The sequence below is a fragment of the Juglans microcarpa x Juglans regia genome, chromosome 3S (genome assembly GCF_004785595.1).
Source record: "Juglans microcarpa x Juglans regia isolate MS1-56 chromosome 3S, Jm3101_v1.0, whole genome shotgun sequence".
Classification (NCBI taxonomy): Eukaryota; Viridiplantae; Streptophyta; class Magnoliopsida; order Fagales; family Juglandaceae; genus Juglans; species Juglans microcarpa x Juglans regia.
This window is the reverse complement of record NC_054599.1, coordinates 2554621-2568492: the sequence shown is the minus strand read 5'-3', so window position 1 is coordinate 2568492 and position 13872 is coordinate 2554621. Positions and strand designations below refer to the sequence as shown.

At 36.4% G+C, this 13872-nt stretch overlaps 1 protein-coding gene across 1 annotated transcript; it reads right to left on the bottom strand.

Moving 5' to 3' along the window:
* LOC121258053 (probable aquaporin NIP-type) lies at positions 1 to 2107 on the bottom strand. Its single transcript, XM_041159398.1, has 5 exons — positions 1910 to 2107; positions 1384 to 1605; positions 1077 to 1274; positions 607 to 668; positions 1 to 493 (listed from the first exon to the last, which is right to left on the bottom strand). The coding sequence occupies exons 1-5, from the start codon at positions 2012 to 2014 to the stop codon at positions 286 to 288; spliced, it is 795 nt and encodes a 264-aa protein (XP_041015332.1). The 5' UTR covers positions 2015 to 2107; the 3' UTR covers positions 1 to 285.
* Positions 2108 to 13872: the final 11765 nt, after the last annotated feature.

The window sequence follows — 13872 nt, the reverse complement described above, 5'->3', positions numbered from 1 at the left end:
TTTGAAACGATCGACCAACTTCTCTACCTTTTGTTCATCAATTAAATATAAAAAAAGGTAATGTCGATGCATGTTCAAGTTTGTCTTTACCTCCTCCAACCTAATTAATACAAGCTATATATATACATGGTATATACTAGGATTGATAGTGGCATCATGTCAAACAAGCTAGCTAGGCGACGTTGTAATTAAACGCTGCATGCAGTGTGAAGATATATATATATATATATATATATATATAATTTGTAGGGAGCACAAGCTAGCCAGCACATGATGATGCAGGAATTATCGGGGCATGCTCCGGAGAAAGGATCCACTCTTGGTTATCTCCCGGAGGGGTTTGTCGGTGAATCTAATGAGGTTATAGGCTAAGCCACCAAGTATGGTTCCTACGGGTGGCCCTACAAGATAAACCCACAGTCCCTTGTATATGTGCACTTGCAGAGCTGGCCCTATGCTCCTGGCTGGGTTCATCGATGCACCACTTACTGGCCTGAAATATATCATTAATGACGAAACCCCATGCATGTTAATCATGTATTTTCTAGAAATATTGGGAAAAAAAAATCTCAGAAATCTTCCCTAAAGTTGAAGTTAATTATATACCCGGCGACGAAGACGTTTAAGGTTATTGTCATTCCCACAGCAATCCCTGCCAATTCTCCAATCTGCAAGAATATAAATATATTTATGTCTCGATCCGCTGATCAACATCAAAAATCTTGCGCAAAATATATATTAAATCCAGTTTCTGGGTAGAGTACTGCGTGTGTAAATCTGAATAATGTTTGCACGTCCTTTGTTAGTTCCAAGCGGTTTGGTATACCAAATTGTGTGTCACACTGACATGACATTTTTTATTGAAAAGAAAAACAAAAAAAGAAAAATTTTGAGAGAAGAAGAAAGTCTTCTATCTCACAAAAATCATTTCTATCTTCAATTCGTACTATTTAACAGATATCTTACATGTCAGTATTTATGCGCGATTTAGTACATGAACTCGCTTGCAAGAAAACTTTTAGATAACAAACACCATGACTTGACAAAAAAAAAAAGAGGAGATAAGAGTTACTAACAGCTCTATTATCTGTGGAAACGCCGGAAATAACAAACATCAAAAGAAAGGAGATGATGATCTCGATGAGAAGAGCCTGACTATTGGATCCAACAGGTACTGTTCCAAAGAAAGACTTCTTGTCGACTGGAAAAACAGCGCATAACGTGGCACTAGCAAGAATTGAACCTAATATCTGCGCTATGACATACAGAGGCACCTGCACGTACACATTATTTATAAGATCAATATAATGGGCTCAGAGAATGAAAAGAAAAGCTCATTATATATGTATATATATATAAAAAAAAAATGGATTCGAAACCTGCCTGTTTGAGAGGGAAATGCCTATAGATTGCAAAAGTGAGAGTCACTGCCGGATTAAAGTGGGCGCCGGAGATATGACCAACAGAATAAACCATGACCATTACTATCAAACCCCAAACTATACAAATCCCTGGAAATGATACTGAACCGTATATCTTATTGACAGCAACCGAACCACACCCAGCAAATATCAAGAAGAATGTCCCAATGAATTCAGCAATCACCTGACCCAAAACAATTGAATCAATAAATTATAAACAAACAGCTTATATGTTAGAGAAATATCTTAAGTTCACAAACAGATTCTTATAAAATAAAATTCACATACCGATGTGATTTGTTGTGTTACATGATCAAATTGTAAATCATTATTTACTGTAATATAGATATGATGTTCGCATCTAACCATGCATATTAGTTTATAAGTTTTACTTTTTGTGAATCTAACACCTCTATATATGTAAGTAATATATTCTAGTTTTGTAAATTGACATGGATCAGTAGCATTAATTGATAATTTGCATATACCTTTTGAATGAGCTGATCGGTCTCGGATGAAGTACAGAGTCCCCAGGTTCTGTCGCCTGTCGAACTCTCACCTATTTCCATCATTGTGATTTCGCGTGAAGACATTCTCCTCCGAATTGAGTAATTAATTAATTAAGCAACTTAATTCGATGATTTCAAAGCGACTACTAATTAATTAACAGACTATATCTTTCTCCTCTGTTAACAATGTATACGTTGACAGAAAATCGAATTGGGTGTCATGGGAAGGAAATTTAAATGCCTATAAAATGGAGGATTGATGGTTTTCCTGCTTTTGGGAGTTGTTTGCGGATGTATCATGTGCTTCTACTTCCTTATCAAATCTAGACCTTAAACTGAAATAACAATTAACCACAATTCTCATGTTTTATTTTCTTGTGGCCCATGGAAAGCTAGCTCGAGCTTTGTAATTTTCTTCTCCTTTTTCGGTCCACAAATAGGTTTATAACTTATATATTTATAGATCTTCTTGCTTGAATATCACATGATTACTTAATGTAGATAAAAGGAAAAATGCATATACTGTGCTGTGTATTAATATAATAACATTATACATTAATTTTTTAGTTGATCTAATAATTGTTACTAAATATCAACACATTAGAGACGTGATCAGACGAGAGTATAACAATATAGTATAACCCATCTTAAAATAACTTTAAATGCTATTACTGGTGCAGGAATACAAGCTACTCAAGAGTCTTTCTCCTCGAATGGTAATCTAATAAGACCTAATGATGCATTTACAGATTTGCATGTTCAACATGTTTATAGGGAAGGCAATCGGATAGCACATAGCTTGGCACGTTTTGTTTGGAATGTTGATGATATTCTAATGTGGTGGGAACATGTCCCAGCTTTTGTGGATCATGTATTTTGGTTTGATTAAATTGCTATGTACTGATTTCTTATGAATGAAAGTTTGCTTATATAACAAAAAAAAACTTTAAATGTTAAAATAAAATAATAATGCTAGAGATATACAGTCGTAAGGTGTGAAAGTCTCATGCATTCCATTTGAAAAAAAAAAGTGAAGTCTATAATTAAAAAAATATTTTTTAATATAAGTCTCAAATTTATCTATTTTTTTTAAGGAAAGTACGCAAAAATCTCTTAAAATAAAAAACATTGATTTTTGTAGTATTTTCCCTTCTTGAGCGGTCAAACTAATTACCACTGCAGCATGCATGCTCATGCAATTTGACTGCTTGATCTCTTATATTATATTATGAGCGATACTACAGTCATCGAATTTGTATCCCGAATAATATCATTAAGCAGTGTATTTTAATTTTTAATTTTTTTTTTCATATATTTTTTTAATCATCATAAATATTTTTTAAAAAAATTATAATATTATTAAAAAATACTTTCTTAATCATTTAAAAAAAATAGAGATAAATTCGGAACACAAAGCATTTCTGATTATACGTGACAACAATCAGTAACCCGCAGCTATAGAATGTACGTAGAGAAAGCCTATGTAATAGCAGCTGTAACATAGACGGCCCATATTGTGACGGGAAATACTAGCCTTGTAGCCTATCAATCAACTTACTCAAACTACGGAGGTCGAAGATATGGACCGACAAGGGCCAGTAATATTACAGAACTGCCCAATAATGCTTATCAAGCCTGTCAAGCCGCCAAGGATGGCAAGCTTTAATCCACCTGAAAAAAGGCAGCCCAATCTGTACAATGAATGTACATAATACATGATAAGGCTCAAAAGTGAAACAGACGCCGAAGATTATAAAATGTCAGCCAGTCACGGTACTACTAATGTTTTGGAAAATGATTTTTCTAAATTTAGGGTGGGTAAATCTATGCATACACAAGTGATCTTTGTAGGGTGTAAGGCAATCGGTCAGGACCGAAAAATCGATTAGACCGAATCAGACTGGATGGGATCAGACTGATAGTCTTATTAGTCGATTTTGGCCGGATGTATTTTTTTGAACTGAATCGAACTGAGACCGACCGAATATATATTTTAATTTTTTTTTAAATATATAATATATTATTTTATATATTAGTTGTATAAGTTAATTATATAATTTTTATCTAAGAGATCACATTGACTTTACATACAATGAAATTATTTAATAAATTGTTAAAGATATCACTTAAAATTAATTTTACTAATTTAATTTTTTTTGTATTAATTTTTTTGTCAAAAAAAAGAGGGAAAAATGTTAATGAAAAAAATATGACCGATAGCTAACAGTTTGGTCCGATAAAAATGATAAACTAAAATTTTCGATCCATGTCCTCCTTGGATCAGACTGAACTGATTACACCCCTAGATCTTTTGAAAAAAGTGAGACCCATTTAAAAATTTTAATTTTTCATAATAGATTTTACCTTTTTCAAAAAACTTGTGCAAGATTTGTATGCCCTAAATTTGGTCTACCATTACTCTAGAAGTTGAGAAGTAGTCTCTTTAGCAAGTATTCTCCATATATATATATATATATATATATATATATATATATATATATATGTGTGAGCGATCCTTAATTACTAGGATCGACAAGGTTTTTGTTAGGATTAACTAGATATCTAGAGCTGGATTTGAGGTATAATAGGCTAAACAAATAAAAGAAAATTCTATAATCACACACACAGAATATCAAGATTTAAGTGGTTTGGCTTAGGACAAGCCTATGTCCACTAACGGGATCGGTCTCAATAAATTCACTATATAATAAAGGTGGAGTACAAGAGAGTAATCACAAAATCTCTTTAATCCCAAGTCCCAATACACGAAAAGACTTACTAATCTCACAAAAGAAAGTTTCTCTCTATTCTTGCCGCAATACTGTGTATCCCACTTTTCAAAAAATCTGTTTATATATCAAACGATGTGAGAATTAGATTTTCTAAACATTTGCTCGAGTAAATTGTCTAGCGGATGTCGAATGAAAAATCTATTTGAATGTCGTTCGAGTATATTGTTGAGCGGATGTCGAGTGAACAATCTATTTGAAATTCGCTAGAGTTAAGGTCGAGTTAGGATCGAGCCACAGTCAAGCCCAATCCCTGAAATGACGTTTTCAACAGAAAATCAACCCACAATTCCAACAGTTTTGATTCAGGCATCCGAGCTTTTCAGTTGGCAAGTTCTTTTGTCTAATCTATTCCCCTCTTTTGCATTTATGTGATCAACGATCAAGCGTCGGCATTGGCGCGGGGTTGATTGAATGAAAAAAAAAAAAAAAATCCTTAATATCTCGGAAATAAGCATGAGAAAAGTGCCCTTTTTGCATCCGTGGAACGAGGGACCAAACGAGAACTGTGGTCAAGTGATGGATATCGCAAATATATATATATATATATATATATATATATATATATATTTAATATAAATATATATATTTGTGACCAGACATGCATGTGAGCAGGTTTATCTGGTCTACAATTTCCCTTGAGATCACTTGTACGTACATCTCCATGATCAATGACCTCAGTATACCTACACTAGTACTATTCCAGTACTTAGAGCGCTGTCATTAGGTTATCTAAATGTTAGTGAAATGAAAAATTTTACCGATTATAAATAAAAGATGATTGTATTGGATTAGCCAAATCCAAAATTATATAGCTTTGAGCTACAGAAAAAATCACTGAGTGGTCATATTTGGTCTCTACTGTACAAAGAACAAATCAATATATTTCTCTCTCAGGCTCGTTTATTTTTAGAAATTGAGATTAAAATTAAAAAGTTAAATAAAATATTATTAAAATATATTTTTTAATATTATTTTTATTTTAAAATTTAAAAAAATTGAATTGTTATTTTATTTTGTGTAAAAATTTAAAAAAATTATAATGATAAAATAAATTTTTTTTAAAATTTTAAGTTATAATCTCGAAAACAAACCAACCTTTTAAATGATCCCGTCCAAACTGTCTTCAATCTTTCCCTTGAAAATCTCTCTTTCCCAACTGTGCTTCTCGCCCTCTTCTCTTTGTCCACCAAATCTCTCTTCAAACCAGTAATTTGTCTGATGCGTGATTATTTCTTTCACAATTTCACTTGTCGTTTTCTCACCATTTTTGCTCCAACTGTAACTGAATGAAGAAAATGGAAAAGTGCAGAAAGGGCGCAGAGAAAGGGAGAGAAAATTGTTCTCTGAATATATTTTTCTTATGTGCAGCTTTACATGGACCATATATATACAATTGCAAAAAAGGAATCTTCTAACAAACTATTAAAGAACAAATATATAAATACCCTTCTGTACAGCACAGCAACGAAAGATGATAAACAGACTAACTAAATTATTCTGCATCAATATATGGCTCCTTTCCTTTATTTAAAAATTGAACTTGTTCTGTCTCATGCTCCAATACCCCCTACAAGATGGAGAGTGGAGATTGAGAACTCTCATATTGGATAAGTGATGATGAAGAACAGTGGAGGGCAGAGCCTTTGTTAGAAGATCAGCCAACTGGAGATTGCTAGGAACATATTGAGTAGAGACACTACCATCTTGAATTTTGTCACGAATCAAGTGGCAATCGAGCTCGATATGTTTAGTTCTCTCGTGGAAAACAGGGTTAGTAGCAATGTGAATGGCAACCTGGTTATCACAATGCAGTAAAGCAGCTTGAGGATGAGGTATTTGAAGTGTGGAGAGAATGAAACGCAGCCAAGTAAGCTTAGAACAAGTAGCTGCCATTGATCGATACTCTTCCTCGGCAGATGAACGAGAGACGATGGATTGCTTCTTAGATTTCCAAGAAATCAAGGATGATCCGAGAAATATGTAGTAGCCAGTTACTGAATGACTAGTATCAGGGCATGAGGCCCAATCCAAGTCGCAATATGCAGTAAGTTGAAGAGAGAATGAGCTGGAAAGAAGTAGCCCCTGACCAGATGTAGCCTTGAGGTATTTGAGAATTTTCTGGGCAGCTAATAAATGCATATCAGTGGGTTGAGCCATGAATTGGCTCAATGTTTGAACACTATAACAGATATCAGGCCGAGTGATGGTGAGCTATAAAAGGCGACCCACTAATCTTCTATATACACTCGGGTCAGATAAAAAAGTGCCAGTAGATTGAATCAATTTCAGATTTTGTTCCATAGGAACCTTAGTTGGTTTGCTGCCCAAACTTCCAGAATCTGCCAAAATATCCAAAGTGTATTCTCTTTGGCACAAATGGATGCCCTTTGAAGACCTTGCAATCTCGATGCCAAGAAAATACCTCAAAGAACCGAGGTCCTTAATTTTGAATTTGCTGTCCAGGAAAGACTTCAACTGGTTCACAGAATTGATGTCATTGTTGGCCACAAGAATATCGTCGACATATACAAGCAAAGCTGTGAATGAGCCATTGAATTCCTTGGTGAAAAGACTATAGTCAACCTTTGATTGAGAGAAACCAGAATCAATTAGAGAAGTAGAGAACTTAGAGTACCATTGCCTCGAAGCTTGTTTGAGGCCGTATAAACTCTTAAGTAATTTACAGACTTGGGTAGGTGTCCCTTTGGTATAACCGGGAGGTTTTCTCATGTATATTTCCTCATTTAAATACCCATGTAAAAAGGTATTGTTTACATCAAATTGATGTAAATGCCAGCCTTTGATTGAAACAATTGCCAATAAACATCTCATGGTAACCAACTTAGCAACAGGTGAGAATGTCTCGTGATAGTCTACCCTGTCAAGTTGGGTGTAACCCTTTGCTACTAAGCAGGCCTTTAACCTCTCAACTGACCCATTGGAATTATATTTCACTTTGTAAATGTATTTACAATCAATTGGCACTTTGCCAGGGGATAAGTCTGTAAGCTCCCAAGTATTGTTTACTTCTAAAGCTGCTAATTCTTTGTCCATGGCTTGACACCAGCCTGGATGTTTCAGTGCTTGTTTATAGGTATGAGGTTCAAGGTGGGTGGAAATACTAGTGGAAAAGGCACGATAAGCAGGAGAAAAATTATGATAAGACAAAGTATTAGCTAAAGGGAAAGGTGTACCTTGTAGAGGACCTTGCTGCCTGGTCAAAACCTGGGTTGAAGAAGTGAGAGAGGTCTGGTCACAATGAAAATCCTGCAAGTACTTAGGTGCATTCCGAGTTCTGATTGACCTGCGAGGAGGAGGAGGAAGAGGGGGTGGGGGAGGTGGTGGTGGTGGAGAGGGAAGGGAAGAATAGTTAGAAGGTGAAGTGGAAAGGGAAGCAGAAATGGGTAAGGTTTCAGGACAGGATGGTGAAGAGTTTGGCATGGGTGAATCCTGAGAAGAAGGAGAATTGGAGGGGAAAACAGGGAGGGTCTGTGATGGAATATTAAAAGGAGTAGGAGTAAGATGAGGAACAGAGGAAGTAGGAGGAGAATTAATGGTAGAGAGACTTGTATTGAAGGGGAAAATGCTTTCATGAAACACAACATCACGAGAGAGAAATATTTGTTCAGTTTCTAAATCTAACAATTTGTAACCTTTCACTCCAAATTGATAACCCAAAAAAACACATCTTCTCCCTCTCGGATCAAACTTCTTTCTTCTACGTAACAGAATGAAGAAAATGGAAAAAGTGCAGAAAGGACACAGAGAAAGGGAGAGAAAATTATTCTCTGAGTATATTTTTCTTATGTGCAGCTTTACATGGACCATATATATACAATTGCAAAAAAGGAATCTTCTAACAAACTATTAAAGAACAAATACATAAATACCCTTATGTACAGCACAGCAACAAAAGATGATAAATAGACTAACTAAATTATTCTGCATCAATATATGGCTCCTTTCCTTTATTTAAAAATTGAACTTATTCTGTCTCATGCTCTAATACCAACCACCAAATCCCTCTCTCTTTATCTCACCATTTGAGATCTAAAGTCATGGAGATTCTAAGGAATCGCGAGTTTGAGTTTTTCTGACCCTTTGCCTTCTGGGTAAGCTTCAAATCTCATGCTATGTGATGCACAAACTGTTTCATATACCATTTCTGCTGGTGGGTCTTATAGTTGGAGGTGCTTTTAAATGATTCAAGGCAATTTTGTGAGATCTTATATATATTTAAATAGTTGTTGCTGGTTTTTTAACTTCGTGTTGATGCCTGAAGTTTGTAGTGCAAGAAGTTAATTTTTTATAGTAATTAGACTAGAGATTTAAGTTTAGATGTAGGTTTGTGATATCTTGAGTTTCTATCGTCGATCGACTGTATACTCGTAAATTTATTATCTTTCAAAATCTGTAGTGGAGATGTTTTTTTTTTTCTAATTATTTTTTCATTTTTTAAAAAAGAAAAGAATTCTTCGTTTGATATCCATGGCCAAGAGGTGGAAGCTTTCCTCCTTTCCCATTAACCAACCTTTTATTATTAAGTATTTGGATTGCCATGAATCTATATGCATTTTGGGTTGCTAGCTATTAAATAGAAGCAGTTGGCTAAAATTAGCTAGTGACAAAAATAAATTATATTAAAAAAATAAATTATTAATATTTTATTATTATATAGATAGTATTTGGATAATAGAATGTGGGAATTAATTTTGAATAAAATAGTCAAATATAAAAACATGTGATATTATTTAAATTATGACTTTGCATTTGCATAAATCAATGCTATGCTCTTAGACAGACCCCGCGCGCAGAGTTTAGGGTTGGGGAGGATGGTGTCTATGAGGGCACATGCATGCGGCAGCAGCCATGCAGCAAGGACCTTCTTTGAAAAACAAACTTTAAGATACATTTTTTATTGCACTACAAACACACACACACACACAGAAAAAATACGAGATATCTAACTCAAAAACCTTCAGAACCACATGCATGGAAAAAGGGCATTGACACAGAACAACGTACACCTGCTGCATGTAGAGCCTAATAATTAAGGCCTTGTACCATGTACGTACATATATATATACCGTGCTGATAATTTTGAGGGGTGTAGTACTAGTACTGTTTTGATGAGCTTTGGTATGCTGCAAGAAAGATCTAACACTCATCAATGATATATATCTAAGACCACTGACATGTTGACACCATGCACTAGATATTTATATGTCCTTGATCTTGGCCGGGCCGGGGTCCTGGCTGCCAGTCGAGCAACAAGAAGTTGAACCCCACACGTACGTGCCCCCAAGCACGCATATCTGCAGTAGTACATTTTGACAGTCAGCTTTTTTCTCAATCAGACCCCGGCCATTCGCATTGATGACAATATTCCTCTTGTAAGGCGCCGAGCTTTAGGAAATTCAAAAGCTGATCAATGATAAACACAAAAGGGGGGAGGGGGGATCCGAACATGGGGTTCGTCTATCTTTGACATGATTCAACTCTATGTGTGTATGTCATGGATAGGTAATTTGTAAAAGCAACTTTCTTTTGTACCCTTCACTCAACCTAACTTAAATTATATTGGTCCCCATCTAGTTTTGGTCCAGCCCCCCCAGCTCCTGTCCGTGGTTTACCCTGCACTGACTCTGACCCCTCTGATCTCTCTCTCTCTGTGTTGATTAGTGTTTGTGTATCTGAAGTACTACTCCCGCGGCTTAAATGTTTTTGGTCCAGACCCCAACTTGCGCAAAATATAATATCCTTTTAAATTATCTTGTCTGAAACATGAGCACGCATCAGCTGGGAATATCTCACTGAAATATTATTTTCACTTGAATAAATTTTCATTATAACCAGAGTACTTAGTGGTCTACTGCTACCGATTAAAGGAGCAAATAGTGACTCAGCAAATCACTCAGTATCACTGGAAGGGTTACACTAGATTCTTAACTAATTTACACATTGGACGTGCTGAGAAGATGGAAGATTCTCGAATATATTTATAACAAAATAGTAGATTTTGTCAATATTTTCCTTTATATAATTACGTTTGAAATATAGGTCAAATATGCCTATAAATATTGTACTGTTGCTGCTGATATTCATATGAGGAGGAATACCAATACTAAGATGATTTTCACACAGCTTTTACCTTCTTTGAGTCATTTCTTCGATTGGGTGTTGTGTCCTGTTTTCGTTTCCTCATTAAGGTATCACAGAGCCTTTAGGATCTCCGTCCGGCCTTTTCCAAACTTCGATCCTCCATGGCAAAACTCCCTCCTTCCAACCCCAATCTCACTGCCTTTGCTGCCCACACCATCACTATCAAACTTTCATCCATTAATTATCTCCTCTGGAAATCCCAGGTAGTACCATTTCTTAGGGGCAATCAACTATTTTCCTTTATCGATGGTTCTTGTCCAAAACCCCCTCCCATTATTAGTGATGCCCCAAATCCCGAGCATGATAAGTGGATTCTTCATGATCAATTACTTATTTATGCTCTTTCCGCCACTCTCAGTAATGGTGTTCTCGCACAGGTCACGGATTGTTCAACCTCGCATGAGGTCTGGACAACTCTTCAAGGCCTCTTCTTTGCTCATCTTATGCAAACTCATCTTAAATTAGCTACTCTTAAAAAGGGTAGTGACTCCATTACTGAGTATTTTAACAAAGTCAAAGCTCTCTCCTCTTCTCTCTCCATTGCTGATTGTCCCCTCTCCTCTATTAAGTTTAATGTCTTTCTCTTAGCTGGCTTTGGATCGAACTACGAATCTTTGGTCACGTCCATTTCCTCCAGACCCGATCCATTATCTTATTCTCAAATCTTCAGTTATCTTCTTAATCATGAGTCATAGATTGCTCATCAAACTTAGTCTGTGCTCTCTGAAACTTCTCTTTTCGCTAATTCCACCTCTGTGTGTCCACCTTTCTCACCTTCCTCACCAAACCGAGGCCGTGGTCGTGGCCCTCGGCGTGGACGAGGTGGAGGTCGAGTCCCTCAATCTCTAAATTATTTCTCTATTGCTTCTCCTAATCGCCCTATTTGTCAAGTCTGTCATAAAATTAGTTATACTGCTATGGTCTGCCATTATCGCTTTGATCATGCCTATCAAGCATCTCTTCCATAATCATTCTCAGCCAATACCACAACCTATTCTCAAACACCCACTAATCCGAACAGTTGGTTCCTTGATACAGTAGCTACAAATCATTTTACAGCTGATTTCTCCACCTTAAATTTAGACTCCCATCAATATCAAGGCACTGACCAAGTATGCATCGGAGATGGTTCATCTCTCCCAATTCAACACTCTAGCATTGGAATTCTTACCACTCCAAATGGTAAATTTCTCCTTCGTCATTTATTTCATGTTCTGGCTATTTCACACAATTTATTATCTGTTCGTCAATTTTATCTTGATAGTAATGTCTTCTTTGAGTTTAATTCCTCTGATTTTCTTGTGAAGGATTTGCACACGCAGGCGGTTCTCCTTCATGGACCCATTAAGGATGGTTTATATGTGCTTCCCATTGATGCTCAGGCCATGTCTACATCTTCCAAGCATGCTCTTATTGGTGAACACACTTCTCTCAAATTTGACACTTTCGTCTCGGTCATCTGTCTTCACGGACTACTGTCTTTACTATTTGGCATTTTCAACTTCCCGTTACTACTACTAGAAATAATGTGACACCATGTGCTGCCTGTCTCCAAGCAAAAGCCCATGCCCTTCCACACCCTCCCTCACCATCTTGATCCTCCCAACTATTTCAACTTTTACTTTTTGATGTTTAGGGACCAGCGTCTGTGCTCTCCTCTAGTAGTTTTTGTTACTACTTGTCTATTGTAGATGATTTTAGTAAGTACATCTGGTTTTTTCCTCTTCATACTAAATTTGATGCTATTTTCTTGGCATTTCTTAAATATATAACTAATACGTTTTCTTCTAAATTCATGCAATACAAACGAATTGGGGAGGTGAATTTCTTCCACTTTCCTTTTCAACATTTTGGTATTTCTTTTCGAATAACATGTCCATATTCACATCCTCAAAACGGTAGTGTTGAACGGTGTCACTGCCATATTGTAGAAATTGGATTGTCCTTATTGGCTCAGTCCTCTGTTCTTACTAAATTTTGGGTTGATGCTTTCCAAACCGCTGTTTTTCTTATTAATCGCATGCCCACTCCAATTTTACAAAATCAGTCACCCTTTCAAATTCTCTTTAATCAATCTCCTAATTATTCATCTTTATGTATTTTTGGCTTAGCTTGCTGGCCTAATTTACCTTCCTTTAATTAACACAAAATGGACATGCCCTCTCAACTTTGTGTCTTTCTTGGTTACACATATGATCATAAATGATATAATTGTTTTCATATTCCATCTAGTCGAATTTATATTCCGCGTGACGTGCACTTTGATGAAACCAATTTTTCATTTTCACACAGCACTGGTTCCCCGTCATCTATAACCTCGGCTCCTTCCTTGGCCCATGTCTTTCCTGATTTTCTATAGACTCTACACGTTCAGCCCATTAGCCCATCTAACTCCACTCATCCATAGAATTATCCTTCATCATCATCTGGCCCAACCGAAGCCCACTCCCCTTACCCAATATCCCAACTGAGCCTTTCATTTCACGTGATTCTCTCATACCCATATCAGAATTGCCTTCTTCCTCAACAAACCCTAACTCTTCTTGTCTTGGGATAGCGTCGTCATCCTTAAACCCTAATATTTTCTCTCCACAGATAGTGCTATCATCTTCTTCTACTGATTCTCGGTCTCAAATCGCACTGACCCCGGACTCCTCCTTACCTCATTCTTAAAGCTCCTCCAATGTCTATCATATGCTTACCCGATCCAAAACAAACACCACTCACCCATTACATCGATTGATGGTACTATAGCTTGGCCAGCAGCTCCTCATTCTTCGCACCTCACCAAAGTTAAATCCATTCCTGAGGAACCCTCCACATACACTGAGGCCTCGAAATTTTCTGCCTAGCATGCTGCCATGGCCAGCGAATTTGAGGCTCTTCTTCACAACCAAACATGGATTCTCGATCCTCCTCATCCCTCTCAAAATATTCTTGGTTCAAAATGGGCTCTCAAGACCAAGAGACATGCTGATGGCACCCTAG

What these genes read in the sequence shown, in the direction of transcription:
- LOC121258053 (XM_041159398.1), bottom strand. Translation starts at nt 2,014, where the DNA reads ATGTCTTCACGCGAAATCACAATGATGGAAATAGGTGAGAGTTCGACA. An exon ending in GGCATTTCCCTCTCAAACAG is followed by an intron (nt 1,275 to 1,383) that starts GCAGGTTTCGAA and finishes GTGTACGTGCAG; the next exon opens with GTGCCTCTGTATGTCATAGC. An exon ending in TTTCCACAGATAATAGAGCT is followed by an intron (nt 669 to 1,076) that starts GTTAGTAACTCT and finishes ATATTCTTGCAG; the next exon opens with ATTGGAGAATTGGCAGGGAT.